Source organism: Tursiops truncatus, chromosome 8, assembly GCF_011762595.2.
Source record: "Tursiops truncatus isolate mTurTru1 chromosome 8, mTurTru1.mat.Y, whole genome shotgun sequence".
In the NCBI taxonomy this organism is placed as follows: Eukaryota; Metazoa; Chordata; class Mammalia; order Artiodactyla; family Delphinidae; genus Tursiops; species Tursiops truncatus.
In genome coordinates, this window is record NC_047041.1 from 83,741,867 (window position 1) to 83,769,573 (window position 27,707).

The 27,707-nt window shown below is 35.8% G+C and overlaps 1 protein-coding gene across 4 annotated transcripts in view; it reads right to left on the reverse strand.

Annotated features, from left to right (window-relative positions):
• Nucleotides 1–1,762: 1,762 nt before the first annotated feature.
• The window catches only part of FBXO3 (F-box protein 3), a 32,384-nt gene continuing 6,439 nt past the window's right edge, over nucleotides 1,763–27,707 (reverse strand). Inside the window, exons 3-12 of one of the 4 annotated variants that reach the window (XM_019948224.3) lie at nucleotides 27,432–27,595; nucleotides 18,657–18,771; nucleotides 16,937–17,141; nucleotides 15,325–15,370; nucleotides 12,212–12,296; nucleotides 11,245–11,367; nucleotides 9,826–9,941; nucleotides 8,026–8,216; nucleotides 4,266–4,451; nucleotides 2,744–2,883 (exon numbers count right to left, since the gene is read on the reverse strand). In XM_019948224.3, the coding sequence (XP_019803783.1) occupies nucleotides 4,308–4,451; nucleotides 8,026–8,216; nucleotides 9,826–9,941; nucleotides 11,245–11,367; nucleotides 12,212–12,296; nucleotides 15,325–15,370; nucleotides 16,937–17,141; nucleotides 18,657–18,771; nucleotides 27,432–27,595 (1,189 nt within the window). In that variant the 3' untranslated portion in view covers nucleotides 2,744–2,883; nucleotides 4,266–4,307. Of the gene's footprint in view, nucleotides 2,884–4,124; nucleotides 4,452–8,025; nucleotides 8,217–9,825; nucleotides 9,942–11,244; nucleotides 11,368–12,211; nucleotides 12,297–15,324; nucleotides 15,371–16,936; nucleotides 17,142–18,656; nucleotides 18,772–27,431; nucleotides 27,596–27,707 lie in introns of those variants that run through there. The other 3 variants (XM_019948223.2, XM_004314366.4, XM_073808753.1) reach the window with 3 other exon arrangements.

Genomic DNA, 27,707 nt, shown 5'->3' on the forward strand with positions numbered 1-27,707 from the left:
AATACAGTTGGCCCTCCATATCTGTAGGTTCGGCCAACCAACTGCAGAATATGCAGTTACCAAGGGCTGGCTGTATGACACCATTTTATATAAGGGACTCGAGCATGTTTTGGTATCTGTGGAGGTCCTGGAATAAATCCCCTGCAGATACCGAGGCATGACTGTATGTATGTTTGCAGATGATTAGCAAATCTTTATTCTCTAGTCCCGACCACTCCCTGGATCTTCATATTCATATCCAACTGATTACTGGACAACTCCATTTGTATGTCCCACAGACACCTTGAACTCAAAATGTGTCCAAATGTTCCACTGCTTTTCCTGCAATTTTTTTTCATAAATGAAGCCCCGTACCTAGAATCAACTTCTATTTCTTCCACTCCCACACAGGCAATCACCAACTCCTGCCTATTTTATCATTTAGCTACTTCAATTTCATCCTCTCTTCACTCTACTCCTACTGATACTGCCCTAATTCATGCCTGTAGCATGTCTTACTTGGGCCATTACAATTCCTTCATACCAGGTTTACAGGCTGCCCATGTTAATACCTGCATCTCTTGCCCCTTCTCTACTTTTGCTCCTGCTGGAGACCTGGCTGGTTTACCTCTCTCCAGCCTTATGATTGACTTTTTACTTTCCATTTAATTTTTCCCTTTTCTCGTCATCCTTCCTGGAATACAATATGACTGCAGTTGCTATCTTGCAGTCATGAGGTGACCTTAAAGATTAAAGTCTGCTACGAATGGTAGAACAGGAAGATGGAAGGAACCTAGAATGTTGACACCATTGGGCCACCTTATCAGTCCTGAGCTAGTTACTTTCTACTTTTCACAAGAGAAAAAAAAAACCCTAAGCTATTTAAGCTCCGGTTTATTTACGTATCTGCCTCATCCTGATACATCAAGCTTCAGACAAATGAGTAAAAGATAAGTGGTTTTCTGAATGGACCTAGGAGCCAGAAATGGGCTTCACTCCACCAAAAGCAGTCTGATCAACTGTTAGATCCCTTTTCTGTGTGAATACACATTCTTGCCAATGAAATAAAACACCTGAGGATGTTATCAACTAATCAATCACACCTTAGTAAGAAATAGAGACCATTCATTCAACATACTAAGAGAATGAATTCTGATGGAAGGATAAGCAAGCCTGAAGCATTCTGAGGAGCAAGGATTGGATGGGGTGGCAGGGAGATTTGGGACATCATGAGTACTCTGGGAACTGAGAGAAGAGAGGCCATTCTGAAAAACGAAAGATGCAAAGAATGGCAAGGTATCCTGGCTCCAGCTTTAACTTCCAACGTTAACTAGTTTTAATTAAATCACTACTTTACTGGGGAAGTTTATTTTTCAAAAAACCAGTGGTTTGATTAAAAAAAAAAAAAGGATAGGCATAATAGATTTGGGAGCCTATTTAAAAAGAAATAAGCAGGAAAAACTACTTACTCCACTTCAGAACATTTTGACATGTGCCAGTATGAAAGACTAAGTTTGCCTTCATGGTCCCTGATGGGAGCTGCTTAATCCTGTATATACCTCCCTCTTCCTACAGTTTTCCCTACAAAAGAACTGTTCCTGGGCGAAGTGCGAGGTGGAGTACATGACAGAGTATCGTCAAAGCCAGGAAATGACTTTGAATGGGCCTCTGGCAATAGGCCAATGAGTTTTGATCTCATCTTCCATCTTAAGAGCAAAGGCTTATTAATATTAGTTTATGGGAAATAGGCAATTATACAAAATACAGGATCGGAACCAAAATATGTTTTCAAAATGTGAGTTTTTGACACTTGGAGGATTTCATTCCAAACTCTCAATTACATAATTACAAAAAAATCCATGTTTTAGGGAAACATACTTAATCTTAACTTAAAATTCATGTCACTTATCACAAAGTTAGACAGTCAAGTATATAGAGGGGAAACAAAACAGAAGCAGTATTTTCAAATTTAGACTACATGAGATATTGTGAAGAATCTTTTGTTAATAAGCAACACAATACATACTTTTACACACTACACTTCAAAAATGATGCATCTGTGAACAACATGATAAAGTTCATAGTGTTGAAGACTTTAAGTTCAAGGTTGGCAGAGTTGAAGACTAAATTCAAGGTCAAAGTCATACTGATAGACTTTAAATTCAAGGTTGTTGTGACAAAAACTCTAAATTTAAGGACAGATTGTCTAAGAAAGGACAACTAGCATTCAAGCTATTTAGTCAATCAGTTCCCTGTGAGTACAAAATATACAGGACTCACTAAATGGATTAGCCTAATTACAAATTCTGTTCATTTCTAAATAACTTATGTCTTTTCACAGAATCATTCAGTCACACTTTCTCTCTATCCTTGTGTAGGTATTTCTGCTTCATTTTAAATCCTTATTCTACTCCCTCCCATTTCCATATTTTTATAAGTATAAAATATCTTTAAACAAAAAAAAGTCTGTTCCTTAGCTAGAGAACTATTCTCCCACTGACTTCTAGAAGAGGAAAAAAAGATTCCCATTTCCTCCTCTACCTCAAAAACACTACGCAAACTCAAACAATCCAGCTCCTAAAGTAGTGTCGTATAGAACCCAGGTCCTGGCACAATATTTCATGCTAGTTTTCCTGCTATAAGCTGAGAACAATTTAGTTATTTACATTACTGAGAAATCTATTTAACAGGCTGATTCACCCCGGGGCTTCCATCAGCAGAGGCTTGCTAAAAAAGGCGAGAGCAGCGGCGTCTCCGAATGGGAACGTCAAAGACTCTCCTCCGTCTCTCCTCCTCGTCGTCTTCATCAGATTCATCCATATCTGCCGAATCATCATCATCGTCTTCCTCCTCCTCCTCCTCTTCTTCCTCTTCCATCTCTTCATATTCATCAGGACCCATTTCCTTGAAAGAGAAAACAATCTTTTGATAAGAACTTCCATCAGTTTTTTGACTCTTATTTAATATAAGTTCTCATTTACCTAGAATCTAAACAACTGGGCATGCCAAATATGAATTTTTATAGACTTCTCAGAGAATGTTTATAGATTTTTAAAATAGAATTTTATAGCCTTTTATACATTTTCATGATGCACATGCTGATGCAAATTCTAGAGTATATACTCTATCACGTTTTAAAATGCTCAATGTGGTTTTAATGGTAAATATATTTCATCAGTATAGTACTTATTTTTTACATGGTGGTTGGTAATTCACACAATGTAGCAAACAGACCACTCCTAACAGCCCAAGATAAAATTTTACTGAACTTATTAGTGTACTGAATAACAATTCTTTATTAACCTACATGCTTACAGAAAAGAGGATCTGAAAATATTGCTAAGGTATGACCTCTACTGGTAAGTTTTATGTACTGTCAACAGGAGGTCTGAGATTTCTATTGAGCTCCTAGTATAAAGACAATCAGCATCGGTAGCCTCTGCTTTTAAATTAATTTGTTGAAGGCTCTCAGAATAAGGCAGTAGTGATGTTGAACATCCAATATCTGAACATCTCTTGGGAACTTCAGTTCCTTTTAAGCAGTGTCTCTAATTGAGTCTTGACCCATTCTGCTGTTGGTTTTCTCTCTCACACATTTGAAGACTCAGTGAGAGGACCTCCTGTATTGGACAGAACTCTGAACGGCAAGGAGGACCTAGCTGGTAATGTGGCAAGTATTGGGAAACTGGGGATGTGATGGCAGCAAAAGTCCTTCCACCAAGGCTTTTATGGCATTGCATATGCAGCATCCCACTACCCCGTGATCGAGTCTCTAACCACTCTCCCCTGTTCACGGCCCTCCAGCTACAGTGGCCTCCGTGCAGTTCTTCAGACGTACCAAGCACATGAGTGCTTCAGCACCTCTGTACTTGCTGTTCTTCTGCTTGGAACACCCTTCAACCACACATCCACCCAGCTCCCTCTACTTCTTTCAAGTCTGAACTCAAATGTCACCAAGGCCTTCCCTGACACATCTTTATATCAGAACAACCCAACAGTATACTCCTTAGCTCCCTTACTCTGATTTTTCTCCCAGAGCACGTATTACTACTTGACATAAGTGAGGAGTGTGTATTTGCTACACTTTGTCTCTTCCAACTAGAATGTAAATTCCAAGCCAGAGATTTTTTTTTAATCTCCTCAACTTTCTTCTTTTTTTATTTTTATTGAGGCATAATTGACATACAACATTATATTGGTTTCAGATGTACAACATAATGATTCCATATTTGTATACATTACAAAATGATCCCCACAATAAATCTAGTTAACATCCATCACCTTACATAGTTACAGGGCTTTTTTCTTGTGATGAGAACTTCTAAGATCTACTCTCTTAGCAACTTCCAAATATGCAGTACAGTGTTATTAACCATAGTCGCCATGCTGTACATCACATCCCTGAAGGCAGAGATTTTGATTATATCGTTCACTGCATTTTCCCCAGCACCTAGTAGGTACTCAATAAATATCTGTTGAGCAAGCAAATTAATTAACGTGGGGGAAAGGAAATGTCCTTTAGAATTTGTCAAAGGAACTGTCACTTGGGATTTATTATAACACTAACAACAACAATCAGAGAAAATATACATAACTATATTTCATTACTTTTATCTTTTGATTTTTTTAATCTGGGAAATAAAGACTTTAAAATTCAGTAGAAGGTACAAAAGGGGGAGAGGATTAAGGCTTAGGAAATTCTGAAACATTAAATCCAGGTAGTATGATTATTAATTATCTTAAGGAAGAAACCAGAAAAACTGTTAAAGAAATCAATGTAGCTAAAGAGGGAGATTGCTGATGATCTCAGACAAAAGTGTACATATACAAACAGTAGATGGAAAGAGGAACACACAGACAAGAATGGAAATAAATAAGCAGCAGGAGCCTCTCAAGTGTCCAAAAACAAACCACCTAGACCAAGAAAAGGCTTAAGACCAACCAAAAAATGTTTTATAGCAATTCAAAGTATAAAGCAAAAGGAAGTATTAAGTATGATAATATATGGCTAGTGGACAAATAAGGGGAACAACTCAACTTCCATATCAAAAAAACTAATTTTTAAACAGGAAAGGTACAATACAAATAAACACAATACAAATACAATCCCCACTGCCTCTTTCATGTTGATTAGAAATAAGTCCAGAATTCTCATTTCATTTTACTGAGTTCTCATCCTCGAGAAAGAGAAAACATTTTCCACAAGGCAGATCAAGATTTTATATGCTTCTTTGTGGTTGGGAGGAAACTAAAACTCTTAAGTAAGAACATAGTTAAGAGAGGGTCGAACATGTAATGAGTTTATTATTGTAATTTGAAATTATAAATTTAAAAATTTTAAACTTTAAAAAAGGAATAATATTATAAAACTTCTCAGTTTTAATTTTTAACATGATAAATGTCATATAACCCATATAAGCAAGAGTTCTTTGGAGTCCTCAATAACTTTTAAGAGCTGAAGGGGATCATGAGACGGCAAAGTCTGAGAACTACTGTCCTTAAGTAAAAACTACTCTATCCCCACCCTAACAAACATTGAAAACAAGCCTCAACAGGATCGACTGACCCAACAGTAACTGCGCAAACTACCTGTGCAAACAAATGTCAACACTCTTTACGCTTTAGGTCAGGAATATATAGCAACTTTAGGGCAAGGAATATTGCCATAGATAGAGATTTTATAACAATAAAAGAAGCACTTCATTAAAAACATGTAACAATGCTAAACATATTTGCATATAATTAAAATACATGAAGCAAATTAAAAAGAGAATAAAAATTCAGAATTAAAAAAATAGACAAAACTGTAATTATAGTTGGAGATTACAACAATCATCTCTCAGAGAACACACACACATACAAAAGATCAGTAAATATATAGAAGACTTGAAAAACAGTCAACCAATTTGACTTGCCATTTATAGAATTAATATTCCCCCAAATATCAGAATATACATTCTTTTCAAATACACAAGGATCATTTACCAAGATAGACCATAATGCTGGGCCATAAAACATTTAAAAATATTGAAATTATACACAGCAAGTTCTCTAACCATAACAAAACTAGAAATCAATAACCAAAAGGTAACTGGAAAAGCTCCAAATGTTTGGAAATTCATACATTTCTAGAAAAGACATAGATCAAAATTAAATTACAAGGGAAATCTGAGAATATTTTGAATTAAATGTTAATAAAAATAATGCATCAAAATTTGTGAAATGTAGCTAAAACAGTGCTTAGAGAGAAGGTCTAAAATCAATAATTTAAACTTCTACCTTAAGAAGTAAAAAAAAAAAAAAGCAAATTAAACCCACAGTAAGTGGGAGAGAAATAAAGATAACTCCAGAAATCAATGAAACAGAAAATGAACAAATAGAGAGAAACAGTGAAACCAAAAATTGTTCCTTTAAATAATCAATAAAAATGACAACCCCCTGGCTAAGATGATGAACAAAAGAGAAGATGTACATTACCAATATTAAGAACAAAACACTACATATAACTATAGCTCTTACGGCCATTAAAAGGATATCAAGGGAATACTGCAAATAACTTTTATGGAAATAAATTCAACATTTAGACCAAATGGACAAATTCCTTGAAAGACACAAAATTACCGAAAGTGAAACACGAAACAGAAAATATGAATATTAAAGAAATAAAATTCATATCTCAAAACGTTCCCACAAAGAGAACTCCAGCCCAAGATGACTTCACTGATAAATTGTATCAAGTATTTAAGGACAAGATGATACCAATCTCATACAGAAATGGGGCTAGTCAAAAATGGAAGACTGTTATAGGAAGTAGCAAATTTACAGTATTGGAAATATACCACTGGGAGGGAAGCTAAACTTCACTTCCAAACCCAGGCTGTAGACTCTTTTCACCAGAAATACCACAAGTATAATGGCCTAAAGTCTCATCATCATCCTTCTCTTTCCAAACTGGAGTTGGGAATGTATCCACTCTAAGTCAGATTAATATCATGTCTATCTTCCCAGACTTCCATTAGACCCACCCATCGGGGTCATCCCAGGAGCTAGAGGGCTTTTTTTGAACATTTGACACCTATGACTTGATTATATTCTGGGTATGCAATTCATTATTTATTCCTATTGTATAACTCAAGTGTCATAATTTTCTTTAATCATTTTATAGCCTGTAAGATTGGGGTTACTGCTATACCTGTCACCCTAGAAATGAGATTTCAAAAAAACAGCTAGTTGACTTAGGAAATGATCCCAAAGAGAGACTACTAAAAGTACAAGTCTACCCATTAAATCTTCTTTGTAATGATTTTATAGGATATTTGTGTTATTTTTTTAAAATTGGGAGTTTTAGCAAAATCACTGTAAGAAATTGCTTCCCCAGTCTTAATGAAATAAAATAAAGGCGATTCTAACTGGTCTAGTGTGGTGATTCTCACTAGGCAACAAAACTGTTTTTGGAAACTGGAAAAGACACTGAAACTTTGAAACCAATAACTACCTTATATGATACTGTAATGGTGGATACATGTCATTATACATACACTCAAACCCACAGAATATGCAACACCAAGAGTGAACCCTAATGTAAACTATGGACTTTGGGTGATAATGATGTGTCATGTAGGTTCACCAGCTGTAACAAAGTTACTACTCTGGCGGGAGATATTGATGATGGGGGAGTCTATGCATGAGTTGAAGCAGAGGGTATATGGGAAATCTCTGTACCTTCTGCTCAATTTTGCTGTGAATCTGAAACTGCTCTAAAAAATAAAGTCTATTTAAAACAAACAAACAAATAAAAACAACAACAAAAACATAACAGTAGAGTTACTCTGATTGAAGAATCTGGAGCCTAGTTTACTTATTGTCCACCCCCCCCCAACATATTCACACATCTCCCCCTCCCCCCAAAGATATTTCCCTCAAAATCTCTAGGGTTCTCTGAAATACCATTTACAAACTATCTGCCTGGGTAATCAACAAAGACCCTCTGTGGAGTTCATTCCACAAAGTCATGTAAAATCAGCACCAGAGGAAAATTTAACCTACCAATCGAGCTATAGACACCCTGAATGTCGGACATGCCATATGGAATCGGGGAATGGCAACATTAAAGATCTTGTCTTTAAAGTAAAGGAAATGGAAGGTATAATATCCTTCCATATAGCCTGATGTTGTAGAGAATGTGGTACAACTTGTGTATTCATATACCCGGCCTGGGCTGATGATTGGAAATTCACCTGCAGAGAAAACAGTAACAATAAATTAAAGTATAATATTTAGTTCTTCATTATAGCAAACACGATATGTCCTCTTTAAACTATATTAAAGAAAATGCATAATTAGAAAAAATCTAAAAGGAACTATAACAAAATGTTAATATTTTGGGATGGGATTATGAGTATTTTGACATTTTTTTGTACTCTCCTAATTCCCTATAGTGTGTTGGGGGTGGGGGGGTGATATCCAGTAGAATGAAAATTAAAAAAAGAGAGGGGGGCTTCCCTGGTGGCGCAGTGGTTAAGAATCCAACTGCCAATGCAGGGGACACGGGTTCAAGCCCTGGTCCGGGAAGATCCCACATGCCGCGGAGCAACTAAGCCCATGTGCCACAACTACTGAGCCTGCGCTCTAGAGCCCTCAAGCCACAACTACGGAGCCAGCATGCTGTAACTACTGAAGCCCGTGTGCCTAGAGCCCGTGCTCTGCAACAAGAGAAGCCACTGCAATGAGAAGCCTGCGCACCACAACGAAGAGTAGCCCCCGCTCACCGCAACTAGAGAAAGCCCGTGTGCAGCAAGGAAGACCCAACACAGCCAAAAATAAATAAAATAAAATTAATTTATAAAAAACTAATTTAAAAAAAAAGGAGCGGCATTGAGGACACAATCTTTAAGACACTGGTAATAAAAAGTGTCACATATTCTAGTTCAAACAGAGATAAGGATAATCTAAATGTTTAAATGTAGCAAGAGACTAAAACATAAAACTCTGAAGATGCATCTTAAGCATTTAGCCCAGACAAAATGGCAGTCACAAGGGAAAGGTTTTACACCAATAGACGAAATGACAGAAAAAGAATTACAGCTTTAATAAAATTCTTTAATATCCAGGAAAAATTCCTTAAAAAGACACGTAGAATATGAATCTATTTGTGGCAATTAGTTAAAACAACTTCAATTTAAACTGAATTCTACATATGCTTAGGGCCAATAACAAAAGCACATAGCTTAAATAGTATTATTTTCCTGAAGGACACATATAAAACATGAACAATCTGAGGTCTCAGAAACTTATGATAATCATAATTTTTTAAAAAGCCAAATGTCAATGGTAATCAGAGGCTAGAGATGATTGAAATCAAAAAACAATAAAATCTGTGCTACTAAGTTTAACATTTCTCCTGAAATTTCAAAAAGATGACCAATATGAAATTTATTTTCTCTTTCTGCCATACACCCTGTAACCCTACAGAATATGATAATGAATAATTATCCAGCTAAAAAAATAAAGCAGTTAAGAAGGAAAAGCAAGAAACCCGTGTGATCTACAGAAGGGAAATTCAATCCCTGAATAATTGAGTTTGCTATAATTTTAGAAAAGTTCATGTTTCAGGTACTAAACTGATAAAATAATGACCTTTACACATTATATTTATGAAGCAAAATACTGTAGTTAGGAGAAGAATTCAGAATCTATGATATCTTTCACACTGAAACACAGCTATTAAAAAGATGCAGTCTTATCCACTAACTACATCATGCATTTGCCAAGCTATGTATCACATATATACTCTCCAAAATGTTTTAGAAGCAACTGATGTATAAACCCAAATCTTGGGATACATACCAACTACTCCAGGTCCTTGAACTTCTTCCACGTCACCTTTAGCATTTGTTATTCTCCAGTAGCGACTGTCTAACTGACATGCCTTCTCAGGAAGTGCATCTTTTGACATTTCAATCCTGGAGAAGAGAATGGAGTGGTAGAGACACGTTGGTTTTTTCTGTTTAAGAGCTACAGTATTTTGAGCTAAGCCAGTGAAAGGGATTTCCAAAGGAAATTAAGAAACCCAACCCAAAGTCTGTGTAAATCATCTATTCCTGTAAGTTTGCAAAGATTCTGGCCTAATTAGCTGAACTCCCCCACAGAAATGGTTTCATTCAATTTACACACTTGACTTTCATTTAGGATTTAACGATAGAATGGGCAACATAAAAATTTACAAACATAGTGGTGACAACGATCTTTTGCTGTTCAAATAAAGACCAATGTGGGAAACACTTTCTAGAATATGGTGCCATGAAAAACTTCTGTTCTAAAAAATGGAGTCTTTTCTTTCACTACAAGGCTATACAGCCCTTTTCTCCATTAGCTTCTAGAAAGCTCAGAGCAAAATGTCACTATTTCGTGCATCTACTATTTAGTTACTGGGGTTATACCTTGACTCTGTTTTCCAATACTATTATTTCCCTCCTTTTTCTGAGACTCTGCTGACTCTTATTTTCATTTACAATACCGTATAAGCACGTGTAGGTATTACTATTTTAAGCTTATCTCAATCCTAGGCAGGATTAAATTAAACAATTAAAACAACATTCATCTGAATATGTGTAACTGGACATATCAAAGGCTTCATACAATACCAAAATCCTAGAATGCCTTCTGGTTAAGTATACATTATTATTATTTCTAGTATGTATATATGCATGTATATGTATTTTTTGAAAATATATATCATAAAGTATTTAAAAATACATCTAAAAACAAAGCATTCTTAATCCCTTAGGGCAATGAGTTATCTTTACCTCACAGTACAGAGTACTTCTAATTAAAGTGTATTTAATATTTGTTTTTTATTTAACCAAATCCAGGGCTTGCTCAGCACTATGTCTAATATACAGGCTGTACTCAATAAATATTTATTACACTTTTAATTAAATATAGACAGGCAAGATAAAACTGAAATGCATCGTTTTATCTTGGGCAATTTCATAGCTTTCAGAACGCATTATAACTCTAATACTGACCTTTCATGATGATTACAGCTTAGTGGTCCACCTCTCAAAGTACCTGGCACAAAAGTTGATACAAACTCAAGGTGCTTTACAAACACTATATTGTAGAAAATTTGTTTGTTATCCACCTACCTCCACACTTTAGCAAGAAGCTGCCTTTCAGAATGTGTTTTTATATCATGTCAAATGGGGTGATAACAACACATCCATAAGGTATATTCCCAAAGGCAACCCCATTTAAAATTCTCACCTGATTCGGTATGTGAAGAAATAGTGGGGTGGATGTACAGAGCTAAGTTCTGGCAGAAACGATGTGGAAACTGAAACTGTAATATCCCCAGTCGTTGCTACACACTCTGCATCATGAACATATCTAGGTAATTTTAAAAAATTAAACATTTTTTAATCAATAAACGTCAATTCTGTAAGATAAAAGATTTAAAGATACAATGCAAAATAGTTTATATTTTACTTTACGATAAAAACAAATTTAAATCATATTTGGCACCTTAAAGGTATAGTTATTAAGCTTAAAAGAACAAACAAACTAGAAAACCTTGAAGACTCTGAATCAATAATGATAGCAGTCAAGGTTCAACCAGTGGTTGACCAGTGGTTCAAATAATGGATCAGTAACTAACTTGGAAACTAAAAAGAGCTTATTTCAGTCTTTAGAGCTAAGGAAACTTTTGGAACATCTGAAAACCCAGCTATGCCCTATACACAGTGACTCTGACAATAAAAATGTGTTAGTATTGTTATTCTAGAGGCCTCTAATGTATAATTAACGTATCATTTCTGCCAACTGAGCTACTGTGAACCAACCTCTAGTTCCATCTGTAATACCTGAGTGTTCCATTTAGAGATAATGACTAATATTTCCAGGAGCTAATAGTTACTGACTTGCTATTCACAGTAAATCTGTTATTGGCAACAGCCTCCCACTCCACCGCCAAAAAACCCCACAACTATGTAACTACTATAAAGCCACAGCTTCTAAATCAAAATCAGTTTTTTCTCTTGATTCTTCAAGATGAAAAAAATACTGGCTGTTCAACTGTTTGGATGTGTTGGCTTTAAAGTGAGAATAAAATAGTGAGACTTAAGATGAGAGGTTCTGTTATTAACCTTCATGGGAAACTTCATCTCCTGATCTGTAACTGATGTTTTTTCCTGATTTATAATCATTCCAATCCATAAAGCCCCAAGTGAAATACCTGAAAATTTGGTCTCTGATGATAGGGAAGCCACCTGATACAACATTGTTGACATAAGAAGTAAACCAGTCAGTAAAAGTAGCACCTGTAAAAAAGGAAGGGAAAAAAAAGAGAAAAGGACAAATAGTTTTTTTTAAATTTATACAGGAAACAAGGGGAAAAACGACAATTTCTCTACGCTTAATAGTGATATCTAGTGATGCCAAAACTAGAAATATTTATATATACCATTCTACTAATCCTTTATTAGGTAAATTTCTATCCTCAGTTCTATCAATCTTATTCCAAACTACCTTGCTAGGGAATCCTCCGACTACCTTCAAACTACTTTTTACACTTAAAACTAAATAGTTGACTTTTAAACTTTAATTTGTTCTGGTACAAGAATGAAAAGCCTTCTGTCTATAATTTCTGGAACATATAGAACAAAGGAGATATAGCTATGTCTATGAAGAAACTACAGAAAAAGTATCAGCACCTATCCTCACATGATCAGGGTACATCCCTGGTCCAGGCACATCCTGACTCATGCACAAAATTCTGGCAGAAGCCAGGCTCAGTCTGTACACCTAATAGGGGTATAGCACTGTGGAGTTCTGGGCATCAGGCCAATCCCAAAGTAGCCCAGTTGCATTACTACAGATTCAAATGTACAGCGGTCCTCCATATTCTCAGTGACCAGCTCAACGCAGAGAAGAATGACTGGGATAGTCCAGTCCAGACCATATATCCGTGACCTAGTGATTGGATCAATAACAAGTATTTACATGAATTATGTTGCCTCTTGTGGGTAATACAACATAACTTTCTCAGACCCCCATCACTGACTGTTAATACAGCTCAGTGCCTAACACATACTAGTCCCTTAATCAATGTTGTTTAATGAATTTCTTCATAATCTTGTTTCTATTAACCCAGTTCCTGTACTCTGCCACACTGAAAGTCAGATGCTAAATTTATAGTATAATAAATTAATATTTATTTAAAGTATAAATAATTTAAATATTTAAATTAATTTTAATTTAATTTAATTTAAATATTTAAATTAATACTTTAACTATTTAAAGTATAAATAATTTAAAGTATAATAAATATAAAAATATAGTATAATAAATACATACTATAAATTTATAGTATGTATTTACTTATAATTCTAGTTAGGGAATGACTGAAGATACAATTTAAGCTTGAGTCTGAGAGTATACAGCTTTAAAATTTTAAAGGTATCAACTGACAGAAGGTAAACTACAATAGTTTACTCTTTTTTCAATGCCTATTAATGGCCCACTCTGACCCTTTATTTATTAACTGCTACTTTATTCAAATGATCACTGATCATCTTCTATCCACTTTGAGCTAGATATTAAGGGGCCACATGAATGTTTTTAAATTCATAGAAGGTACAATTTTCTGTTTTGAGAACTAGCAGTTTCCCTGCAGGGTTTAAAAAATCATTTTGTAAATTTCATGAACTAAAATATTATATAAGAAAAAAGAAATTTCTTATGATTTACATTAAAAAAGAAATTGGCATGGTGTATTTTAATGTGCCTTAATTTATTATAACACATACCGAAGTGCGTTCTTTCAAATAAGGATAAAATTTTCCATGCAGCCTTCACTACTAAACTTATCTGCACATAGATTCCAGTTTTCTTAAATATGTATTAATAATGCACTGAATATCAGGAGATTCCGTCTTATGTTTTACCAAAAATTCCAAGAAAGTCAAACTTAGTTGAATTAAGATGTAATTTATATGTTCTACAGTAGTTTACCTTTTAAAGTAAGCCCATATCTTGCAGTTCCTTTGAGAGTATTGGGGTTTTATCAAGGTAGTGTAAAGGCAGATCAGATGCTTTCTCATCTTTCCTCCCAGACTAACTTCCCACCTCATTTCTTCCAGTGCATCTCAAATCTTTTGCTTTACTCGCTCATTCTAGGAGAAACCCCAACTCCCAGAAGAGTATTCTCAGACCTTAGTACTCTGCTGTAGTGGTGGGGTCTTCCACACCATGTCAGACCAGCACCAAACTAAGACTAAGAAACTCACAGAGCCTAGCCGGCAGCTTACCTTAGAGCTCAGGCAGCCTTTAGTTTATAGACTGAGCAGCACCACTGGACTAGAGCCAGGACGATCATGTTCTCAGAGTATGTGCCACCCAGAGAAGCCAAAGAGGGCAACGAGCAAGGGCGTAACCCCCAGAGGGTGCTTAACTTAGATACCATAGACCACAGGAATCAGGGTTAGCTGAAGGCTAGGAACCAAGCTTAAAAGTGTTTTATAACTGACTGCGTAGGGGTGAGAACTTCTTGATATTGTGAAGTATGCCACAAACCTAGAATATGCTGTAGTTTGAACACACAGAGACTTATACTCTGTTCAAGGTTCCAATTAGGAGATACAATTAAATACAGGTGCCTTGGCCTGCAAGATCCTTTTACTATTAATATATAAAGATGTTTAATATGTTCCAGAAATGCCTTTAAAAAGCAGCATGGATAGTCAGGAAGCTTCTCTTTTTCCTCTACGTGAGCAAAATCTAAGCAAAACAAGAATGGATGAACAGCACAGGGGTGAGCTGCTCTTGAATACAAATTGAATTGTTCTCAAAATCCTATGAGAAATATGCTTTTAAGGCCAAGAAAAACCAGGTGTGCCAAGCAGTTTATAAGGCCCAGTTTATTCTGGTCTCTGAAGACTGCTGGTCTGAAGTCTCTGGTGTGACATCAGTATTTTACTATAGCACTGGCACCAGAAGAGAAAAAGTATAGTTATTTTATGTATCTATATCTCTAATTATGTATTAATATGATCAATGGAAAATGCATGTGTGTGTAAGGGAACTATACACATTCTTAGCAATTCTATACATTTCACTGTTCTATAGCAGAATCCTAAGAGCACAAGGTTGTATATGGCATAGCTTTTTCCAAATGGAAACCCAAGTCAAATAAAGTACAAGGGCTATTCTAATGAGAACCTAGTTATAGTACTTTATGAACCAGCAAGCTTTAAGAAATACAAATATAAAATTGCCAGTTGATCAAGTAACAGAAAAGTTTTTACCAACTTAATTTTTTTGACCAGAAAGAAGAGACTTTTCTCTTACCTATGATAAACATGTCAATAGCAGCTGGATTCCGAGCCATTTGGTCCTAGGTGAGAAAAAGAATATTGTAATCAAGGAAAATACATTTTACTTAATTCCCCATTGTTCACTACCTGTATCCTTCCCTGGGGACAAGACAAAACAGATAAAAATAACTTAAGTGCTCTAACCAATACTCAGACATTCCTCACACTTTTCAGTTTCTGCTCTTATGATTTCTATATTTAGGCTCTTCCTGTTAGTTACAATGAACTAATAAATGATCCTTCAAGAAAACAATTAGGACATTAAAACCGTGAGAGGACACATGGCCTATGAACCCAGAAGACAGGGCTTTGAATTCAGTCAAGGGACCTGAACAGTTCTAGATTAGTCTCTTCTCTCAGTAAATGGAGAGACCAAGTCATCATCCTACAACCTTACAGAGCTATCAAGTCAAAAATGAGATAAAAGACGTGAAAATGCTTAGGAAAAAAATTAAAAGCTATGCAAGCTCTTTAAATAACTTAAATGTTATATGGAGTCACATGTCTCAGATAACTATGAATTTTTTTAAAAAATAAATTTATTTATTTATTTTTGGCTGCATTGGGTCATCGTTGCTGCACGCGAGCTTTCTCTAGTTGTGGCGAGCAGGGGCTACTCTTCGTTGCGGTGCACAGGCTTCTCATTGCGTTGGCTTCTCTTGTTGCGGAGCACAGGCTCTAGGCGCGCAGGCTTCAATAGTTGTGGCACGCAGGCTCAGTAGTTGTGGCTCACGGGCTCTAGAGCGCAGGCTCAGTAGTTGTGGCGCATGGGCTTAGCTGCTCCACGGCATGTGGGATCTTCCCGGACCAGGGCTCGAACCCGTGTCTCCTGCATTGGCAGGCGGATTCTTAACCACTGTGCCACCAGGGAAGCCCCTGAAAAATATTTTCTATTTAAGTTCACATCTAGGCAAAAATGAAAGCAGAAGGTCTGCAACTGAGGAATGACTGAGAACTGAAGAAATAAGAATGAAACCAAATGCCATATTTTCTGTGCTTACATTAAAATCATAACAAAATCCTCTTTAAAAAGATCTACATTTTTCAACAACTCAAATACCTACTGAAGAAAGAGTTTAGAAAGTTTCTATTGCACTCAGAACTTGAATCCAAAGCGAATGATGATGGATGATGTCCAAAAGCTAAAGTTAGAAATTTATATTACAATTAATCACTTCAACGAAAAGCTCATTCATTTTTCTTTTTTTTATAACAGCTTTATTGGACTATAATTGCTTTACAATGGTGTGTTTCTGCTGTATAACAAAGGGAATCAGCTATACATATACATATATCCCCATATCCCCTCCCTCTTGCGTGTCTCATTGGTTTTTCTTAAACTTAAAATGTCCTAATACAAATCACAGCTTCCCTCTGTACGCATGCTAATTTTAAAAGAAAATGCTAATTTTCTTTTAGCATTCCATGCCATTATATCAGAATATTAGCCCTCTAGTTAGATCCGTCTATAATCAAATTGCATAATGCTCTATACCCATTCTACAACCCTGAAAATTCCTAATGCACATTTTATACATCCATCAGAACACATCTTAAAGGCACATTTAAACATGCTTCCTACTTACTGGACATTGGTAGAAGACTTCATTTTTGTTTCGGCCCTCCGCAGCTTCCACTGCTATGTACTGACTCAAACCAGTATGTATGCAAAAAGTTAAAGGTAGACAGTATTTCAGTCCCTGTCTCTGCTGGAAGCCTCCAGCAGCCGTGTCGACGTCTAGCAAATCCTCAGAACGATAGTGATTAGACAGTGCCATGCTTCCCAACAACCTGAGAATATAGACTCAAAAATTTAGTCAACTGCAATCTTTTTGATGAATAATAATTTCACATTGACAACTTTATAAGAACGATTAACATGTCAATTCTAAACCAGGAATACCCCAAACACTACAATTTCTGCATATATTAAATTCAAACTCTTGAGTGGAAAGATTCTGATTTAAATTAAAAGCCTAAATGTCTAAACTGTCTAAATGCCAACCTTTTAAAAAGAAAAATAGTTTTATTGCTTTCAAAAATCTATCTTGCCATAATTTGCCAGTGTTTTGCTATATATATATGTATGACTAATTTAATGTTTAATGTTCTCTCTGATACCTTCATCTTGATACAACCTTTAGCTTACACTATCCTACCAGGCAGTATAAATGGAAATCAGCTTAATCCTTGTCCAAATTTTCATAAACTTGGGATGTATGGGGTCTAAACTCATACGTATGAGAACAACACAGGTGTCGGTCCTTGATGATAGTCTCATCCTAAGTCTCACTGTTTGGGCTGTGGGTAGATAAAAATCCCTGTGTTGCATGATCTGTTTGTCATGTCAATTCTGAGCAACGCTTAGTATAGTTCTCTCCTGTTGGTTCTTGAAATATGACAATTTTTCCATTTTGTCAAGCTTCAGCTTGACAGGAAAACAGAATAGGAAAAAACCCAGTGATTTAGGCTTATCTAGTCCCAACTGCCCAATATTTGACTTCTGAATACTACCTTGTAACCTCAGTATGATCACCTCCTAGATTCCCTGTACTCACTCAACTCTGATCTGAAATGGTAACAGAGCCTCATATGGTTCTTCACACACAAAGAGATACCAAGTTCTAATAAGAACAATGCAAAGTTCTCCCTAAATTCCTATCAGTATGTCACAAGTGCAATGTCTCTGAAATACCTTAATTTCATGAGGGAACAAAGGGAGTAGAACCATTAGAAGCATGTAGCTTTAAAAACTGTGAGTAAATTTGAGAGCTACTGCATGGTCTGCTTTTACAAAAGGTTCCACAGTGAATACTTCATATCGTTTAGAAGTAAGTTTAAAATAGGCCATTCAATTATAGACTATGCTTGAATAGGACAAAACTAATATTTTCTTTAGTTAAGTGTATGTAGCTCTGAACAAATTACTTTTAACATGTATGATTCATAGAACTTATATCAAGCTTTCTAAAATACTTTACTTGGCCTGTAACAGGATAAACACTTCAAGGATTTGAAACAGGTTTAGTTAAATTATACTCACACACACATCTCCTCTCCTGTCCTGTAGGCCCACCCCAACCATTTAACTGTAAAGATGTGTTGATAGAAACCATGTTTGTGAGACATTATCTATTTTGGTAAAATCAAATTCAAGCTATAGATTTTGTCTTATGGATTGTTATAAGGAACAGGAGGAAGTTCTTATACTTTTTAATCTGTTAAGAGTAACTACAAATACAATTTGTTTACATTCTAGAAAATAACTTGTATCATTAAAAATAACTCAAACAGTGAACATCTCACCCAGGAACCACTAACTTCTGCCCATTGTGGATACGATATGAACATCGATAATCATCAGGAAGCTTGCAGCCAATCTGAGCTTCCACAGCATCTAGGTCTTCCTCTCGAGCCCCCTCTGCAGATGCACAAAAGAGCAAATTATCAAGAAACCATAAGCCTTAAATCTAAGAAGAAATGCAATCTATCTGCTAGCCAATGATACAATCTTAGAGCAAGTGAATTCTGTCCAAAATGTACTTGCTGAAATATAGGGAAATGAATTGAAAATTCACAGAAATATTATATCACTTTAGATTAGCTCTGACGTTTGAAGCACTGAGGAAGCAAATTTCTCAGTTTTCTCTCCATGGGGAAAACACTGGCACTAAGCAAAATATGGAATGGCAGGCACCAGTGAAATCCACAATAGTTTCTTCGCAGTACAATACAAACTTTAGAGCATATCTCATTTTTCTTAATCTAATATACTCAAATTTCTCTATTTAAAAAACTCTCCAGAAGTTCTCTAAATGGATGTTGTTCAAGAGTGTTAACCTAGTCTCTTAATGGGAAATATAGGACATAGGTGTAGGTTCATGCTGTGAGGAGGCCATTACCTTGAATTTGATTTTCACGTTTATAAGCTTGCCATATATTCTAGCTTTAAAAAGCAGTAATTACAAATACTAAGAGAAGAGATTCACTCCCAGCAATGGCCCACCAGGTTGTTGGACCAAACGTTTCGCTGAGAACTAGAAAAACTGAACAACAGAAAATTGGTTTCAAGGCTTTTGGAGAACCTCAAAGACAGTGAGAACTGGCAGGGGTGGGGTGGGGGAAGGTTGGTCCAGAAGAACAGGGAAACTGAGAGTTTAGCCAGGGCTTTGGAGCCACCTTGTCTCTGAGGCAACTGCCACTTCTGAAAGCAAACACGAGGCTGAGAGGCCGAGAAGCTGAGCAAAGCTTTCAGCAGTACCACAGGGTTGAGAGAATTTTCCAAAACTGATGAAAACATCAAACCATAGATTTAAGAAGCACTATAAACCCCATGGAGAATCATTACAAAGAAAATCATTATCTAGACACATTACTGGAAAATTGCTGAAAATCAAAGACAAAGAGAAATCTTAAAAGCAGCCAGAGAAGGGGAAAAGCCACAGTCATCTTCAGAAGAGCAACAATAAGACAGCTTCTTAACAGAACAATAGAAGCTGGAAGAATGGTATCTTCAAGTGCTGACTAGAATTCTATATCCAGTGAATACATACTTCCAAAGTGAAGATGAAATAAATATATTTTTCGACAAAAAAAAAATCTGAAAATATTCAGCAATAGCATTCCCTCGTTCAAAACAAAACAAAACAAAACAAAAAGGAATTCTCCAGGCAGAAGAAAAATTATCCCAGATGGAAGCATGAAGATTCAGGAAGAAATAAAGTGCAACCAGAAAAGGTAAATATTCAGGTAAATCTAAAATAATATTGAACATGTAAAATAATAATAATGTTTTCAAGGATATAAAATATGTTGAAAACTAAAATCACAAAACTATAATACAAAAGACAGGAGGGAGGTAATTGAAATTAAAGTATTCTAAGGTTCTTTCATTGTTCAGGAAGTGGTAAAAATACTAATTTACAATAGACTTTAAGTCAGAGATACATGTTTTAATCTCTAGGCTAATCACTAAAAAAAAGTTAGATAAATAAGAAAGGAAAGGAAGTATGGAATAAAAGATAATTAAGAAGAATGCAAAAAAGGAATACCTGCTCAGGTGCCACCAATATAAAACAGAAACATGGTATATTTACACTCAAATGTATTAGTAATTACATTAAATATAAACAGACTAAATAATCTAATTAAAAGACAAACAGACCAGATGAAAAACAAAACACAATCATATACAAGAGGCACATCTTAAAGATGTAGATACAGAAAAGAAAGCTAAAATAGCTACTAAAATCATACAAAGTAGACTTTAAGGCAAATAGCATTATTCGAGGTAATGGAGGACTTTTTGTAATGGCAAAAAGGTTAAATTCACTACACAGGTATTATAAGTTTAATTTTGTGCATCTAATAACACAGCTTCAAAATACTTTTTTTTTTTTTTTTTTTTTTTTTGCGGTACGCGGGCCTCTCACCGCCGTGGCCTCTCCCGTTGCAGAGCACAGGCTCCGGACGCGCAGGCCCAGCAGCCATGGCTCACAGGCCCAGCCGCTCCGTGGCATGTGGGATCCTCCCGGACCAGGGCACGAACCTGCGTCCCCTGCATCGGCAGGTGGACTCTCAACCACTGCGCCACCAGGGAAGCCCCCAAATACATTTTTTAAATGACAGAATTAAAATGGAAAAAATATATATCTGTAATCATAATGGGTGTATTAGTTTTCTACTGCCACAATATTAGCCGCTTAAAATAACACTCATTTATTATTTCACATTGTCTGTAGGTCAGAATTCTGGACATGACTGAATTGGATCTTCTGCTCAGGTCCCACAAGGCTGAAATCATGGTGTTAACTGGGGCTGCTAGTGCACCTTATGCATCTTTTGCTTGGGGTTCTCTTCCAAACTCACTGGTTGTTGGAAGAACTCAGTTCTTTGTAGTTGCAGGATTGAGGCTCTCTACTCTTAGAAGCCACCTGCCATTCCTTATCACCTGGCCCTCTCCACAACTTGCCAGTTTGCTTATTCATGACCTGTAGGAGACACCCCCAGGCTCTGAATCTCTCTGACTTCTGGAAGGGCCCAGTTCCTGTTAAGGGCTCACCTGATTGGGTCAGGCCTGCTCAGGATAATTTCCTTTTTGATTAATGATTAATTCAAATGCAACTAATTTGGGACCTTCATTACATCTGTAAAACCCTTTTGTCATCTAATATGACCTAATCACAAGACAGAAATCAATTATATCCATTGTACAACTCACACTCAAGGGGAAGCTATCATTATACCAGGCATGTACCACAGTGGGTGAGAATCTTGGGACCTATCTCAGAACTCTGCCTACCACAGTGAGAAATTTTAACATACCTCTCTCAGTAACTAACAGAACAAGGAGACCAAAAACCTCATTAAGAGTACAGAAGATTTGAACAAGATCAACAGTTTTTGCCTAATCATATATATAGTACTAAATGGCAAGAATGGCAGAATATACATTCTTTTCAAGTATACATGGAACATTTGCCAAGATAAATTATATGCCGGACCACATAACAAATCACAATAAATTTCAAATGACTGAACTCATATAGAGTATATCCTCTGATCATAGTGGAATTAAAATATAAATTACATTAAAAAGATTACTAAAAAAGCCCCCAATGTTTAGAAATCAAGCAATACATTTCTATATAATCCATGGGTCAAAGAAGAAATCACAAAATATTCTGAACTGCATGTTAATGAAAATACAGCATATTAAAACTTGTGGGATGAAGTTAAAGCTATGTTTAAAGGGAAATTTATACCCCTAAATGCATTTGAAGAAAACAAGGAAGGCTGAAAAATCTATGATCTAAGTAATCATCTCAAGTCAGGAGAAAAGTGACAGTAAACTTAAAGAGAAGTAATCAGAGAAATTAATGAAATAAGAAATAAGATATTAACATAGAGAGGATTGACAAAGGCAAAAGTCAGTTCTCTGAAAAGACTAATAAAACTGATTAGCCCTTACCTAGCAAAACTGATCCAGAACAACAGAGAGAAAGCACAAATAATATAAGAAATGGAAAGGTGAAATCACTAGAGATCTAACAAGCATTACAAAGAGGATAATTATGAAAAATTTTATGGCAATAAATTAGAAAATGTAGATGAAGTAGACAATTTCCTAGAAAAACACAACTTATCAAAACTGACATAAGACTAAGTAGAAAATCTGAGTAGTCCTAAATCTGATAAAGAAATTGAATCCTTAATTTAAAACCTTCCCACAATGAAAACTCCAGGACTGAATGCCTTCACTGGTATATTCTACTAATCATTTAAACAAGAAATAAGACCAAGCTTACATAAACTCTTCCAGGGAACAGAAAAAGAGGCAACACTTCCCGACTTGTTTACAAGGCCAGCATCATCTTGATACCAAAACCTGACAAGAACATTGCAAGAAAGGAAAATTACAGGCCAAACTCTCTCATGAGCATAGATGTAAAAACCCCAAATACTAGCAAATCAAATCCAACAATACATAAAAAAGATAATACATTCCAAGCAAAGTAGGTTTATTCCAAGAATGCAAAATTGGTTTAACATTCAGAAAAATCAATCAATGTAATTCAGAGCATTAACAAAATGAAGTAGAAAAATCATATGATAATGACAAGGCTGGAAAGGCATTTGATAAAACTCAATTATCTGTTTAAAGCACAAAAACAAAAAACCCTTTTCCCAAACTAGGATCAGAAGGGACTTTCTTCAACATGCTAAAGAGTGTCTACTAAAAATCTACAGCAAACATCAGCTTTAAAGGAGAAGTGTTGAAAGCTTTCCCTCTGCAGTCAGAAAGATAAGGATACTCACTATTATCATTTCTATCCAACACTGCACTGAAGGCTCTAGCCAGTTCAATAAGCAAGAAAAATAAAGAAATGACATATAGGGATTGGAAAGCTAGAAATAAAACTATCATTCTACATCTTTAAAGAAATGCAAATTAAAATCACCACTACACACCCACTAGAAGGGCTAAAATAAAAAGAATGACAACATTATTAAAGTGCTAGTAGGAATGTTAAGTGGTAAAACCACTTTGGAAAATTAACAGTATCTTCTGAAGTTTAATACAAGCACACTATACAACCCAGAAAACGCAACCCTAGATATTTACTTGATAGAAATATGCTCATATGTACATCAAAAATGATTTACAGCATTATTTGTAATAGTCAAAGACTAGAAACAACCCAAATATCCAACAACAGTAGAATGAATGTATAAATTGTGGTCTAATCATATAACGGAGTATTTATACTGTAACAAAAATGAACAAAATACTGTTACACACAACACTGCTGAATCTCACAAATGAAACAGAAATAATTCACGCAAAAAACATACTTAATCATGCCAATTATATAAAGTTCAAAAAGAGAGAAAACTACTCAGTGGCATTAGCAATCAGGATAGTGGTTACCCCTGAGAAAGACAGAGGGTTCTAGGTACACATAATTATTCTACTTCTTGACCTGACGGGTGTTACAATGGGCATGTTCACCTTGTGACAATTCACTGAGTTGTACACTTATGATCTGTGCACATTTCTATAGGTTGGTTAACATCACTAGTGATAGGCTGTGGATATCACATACCCCCAGCTATGTGATGACACACCTCACCTCGCTGGTAACCTGAAAACACATTACTCCAGTCTAATCGTGAGTAATACTTTAGACAAAGTCAGTTTGAGGGACATTCTGCAAAATACCTGACCAGTACTCCTTCAAACTGTCAACGGTGTGAAAGACAAAGAAAGACTGGGAAGTGTCCACAGACCAGAGGACACTAAGGAGACATGACAACTAAATGCAATGTAGTATTCTGGATTGGATGCAGGAATTGAAAAAGGATTCCACTGATGGAAAATCTGGTGAATTCTGAATAAAGTCTAGAATTTAGTTAGTAGTAAGGTGCCAGTGAAGACTTTAGTTTGACAAATGTCCCATGGGTTGGTATGTTAGGGGAAACTGAAACTGTGTGAGGGGTGTACAGAAATTCTCTGTACTATCTTTGCAACTGTCTTGTAATCTAAAATTAGTACAAAATGAAAAGTTTATTTTTTAAAAAGTTCAATACAAAAGAAAACAAGCTGAATAGCTGCCTGAACCAGAAGGTGAATGAGAAAAAAAACACTAATATTTATATAGTTAGTGCTACACGTTGGACATTTAACATGTAACATTAAGAAACCAAGAATTTCTTGAAAAGAGAGAGCAAGGCAGAAAAAAAGTAAAATAACAACAAGCAAACATGGCAAAAGACAAATATAAGGAAATACATTTAGAGGGGCATCCTACTATAATAGAGTTTGGGAGCCAGGCAGACCAGGGTCAAATCTCAGCTCTACCAATTACAGCTGGCTTTCTGTATCCAGATGTGGAACTCAAGGATACAAAGGGTCAACTATGGGACTTGAGCATCTGCATATTTCAATATCCTCAGCAGGTCCTGAAACCAATGCCCGGTGGATACCAAAGGATGACTAGACTGACTGTGATCTCTGGCAAATTATTTCATCTCTTTAATCCAGTTTCCTCATCTGCAAGACAGAAGATAATACCACCTACCCAGGAGAATTACAGTGAGGATTAAATAAGCTTCATGTGCTTAATAAAGTGCTTTCCTGGCATACAATAAGTGTTTATGTACTTCCCTTGCCCCCAGACTATTTGTATGAGGAAGCAGTGAAAAGATTACTAGGAGCCAACAAACCTAGATTAGAGTTCTATCTCTGTTACTCACTAGCTACAGGACCCTGAATAAGTCACCTAAACTCTCTGAGCCTGTTCCTTCACCTGTAAAATGAAAGGGCTGGTATAAATCAGGGATCCACAAACTACAGCCTGCAGGCCAAATCCTGGCCTGCGGCCTATTTCCATAAATAAAGTTTTCTTGGAACACTGCCACACCCATTTGTTGTTATATTGTCTATGGCTGCTTTCCCACAATAGCAGAGTTAAATAGTTGTGACAGAGGCCATCTGTCCCTCAAAGCCTAAAATATTTACTATCTGGTCATTTAAAGAAAAAGTTTGCTAATCCCTGGTCTAAATGATCTCTAAAAGTCCCTTCTGACTTTAAAATTTTAAGCCAATACTTAAGGTTAATATGAAATTTAAAGATATGAGATATATACCATGAGATAGATTGGTAGAATGTACATCAATATACTATAATTTCAAGATACTTAATAAAAATTTTCCCAAACCCAGTGCCTATTTGCTTTCCAAGTTTCCTTCCTATCTGTGATCTCTATACCCTTGAAACTGAGTCAGGGACTATGGCCCCTGAGATGAGCAGCTAGTTTCCTGATTCAGCCCTAAAACTCATAGGTCTACATTAATAGAATCCCCAGCTTTCTAGATATCAGAGCCTTTGTTCTATTCCAATTTATGGCAAAGACCCCAGAGAACTGGCACCTGGGAGTAAAACAGGGGCTGACAAGGAATTCTCTGACAACCTCACCTTCAACCATTAAGTACAAAACAGTGAGCAGGGAGCCTGGGAATACCAATTGAGTGTCCCCTCAAAAAATTAAAAAATAAAAAATATAAAGAAAAAGGAAAAAGGAAGAAGCTGCTATGTATCCTTAGTTTCTTCCTTTCCTGGTAGCTCTGTGTCTCAAAGGAGAACCATGTCTATATTCCCATATTCCAAATATTCTAATATTAGACTAGCTCTCTAAGACTCCTAATACATTCTAAACAAAATAGGATAGGTCTTCTCTCCCTTCAACAGCTGGTAAGACCACATCTCTGGAGTCAGCCCTATATTCAAATCCTGGCTCTGCTCTCCTTTGTGATAGCAAACAACTTACTTAGCCTTTTATGCCTCAGGTAGCTCACCTATAAAATAAGACTAGTAATGACCTACCTCATAGGATTTTGGCAACTTAAACGGAATAATATACAGTACTTGGCTTAGTACCTAGCTTTGTGTTTAATAAATAACAGCTATTGCAAACCCTTACATATTTTACTTATCATTACCAAATACCTATTTTCTGAATTATTTTCCTCTTGAAATTATTAAACCCCATACACCAAGTGGATAATATTTTTCTTTTCTTCCAAGGAAAAAACCTATTAAAAATATTAATCAAGGGTACTTTCTTTCAAAGCTGTACTCTCTCTGCCAAATCATTCTTTCTTCTACCTCCTAGCAATTCAGTTTTAAGTACCTGGTCATTCAATCATGATTTGTATGAAATTCATATTTGCATGGAAACGTACAGCAGAAATATGAAATGTAAAAGGAATGCCATGTCAAAAGAGTCCTTAGTTCAAAAGGTACACATTTGAGAAGAACTGATCCCAATTTCAGCTTAGCAAAACCAAAACACATATAAAATTCCTTTTAGTGGAGAAACTTGAAAAAAACTTGGAGGCTAAAGCAGGTAAGTAGCAATATATCTGCAATCCATTTATGTATTTCTTGGGCATAAATTTAAAAATCAAAGTAATGAGAAATAGCTTGTTAATAATTTCTTGCCAAAATTGGACAATAATAGTATAGTAGAGACAGCATAGATTCTGGGGTCAAATAGACTTCAGTTCAAATCTTAGTTTTCATTATTCTGTAAATGTCAAAATAGGGATGAAAGTTTTCCCTACTCTATTAGGCTGCTCCTACATGCTTAAAGACCCAGTCTGTAATATTTGGTCTTTCAAATATTAGATTGTCAAATAAACATTTACTTGTACTAAAAAGAGGGAAGAGGGTTGATACAGCAGGCAATTTTTCAAATAAAAAAAGAAGTCTTTTAAAAGAAATTACAAGTTATCCTCAAGCAACAATAACATTACTAGTTTCTTTATGTAAAACAAATGTAAGGATAAAAAGAAGCTTTCACTGCTAATAATCATGTGGATGCTGAGGTAGGCAAAAATAGGGCAAGCCCTAGAACCAGGGTCCTTTTAGCAAATTAGGCTTTCTATGTGCTTGACCAAATGCGAATGGTGAATTACAGATAATGTTGGATTAGCACAGATGATAGAAATCCAAAGTTATTTAACCTATTTATACTATGAAACTAAAATGGGGAAGGGAGACCCTGCATTCCCAATACCTTTCAGAGATAAAACCATACGAGGACATCTGGGTTCCAAATATTTCTTGAGATCATCCCAGGCCTTTTTAATAGCAGCATAATGGTCAATATATCTTCCTACATCAGAGTAAGTATCAATGAAGAGGGATTTCCAACACTGGTTCTTCTGTGTTTTCTCTTCCCTAAATAGATTTAAAAAATAAAATTAAAAATCTTTTGAAATGAAATTAGCATATATTTTAGACACTTATACCAACATACTTTATTGGGAATTTGTGGTTATTTTTGTCTTCA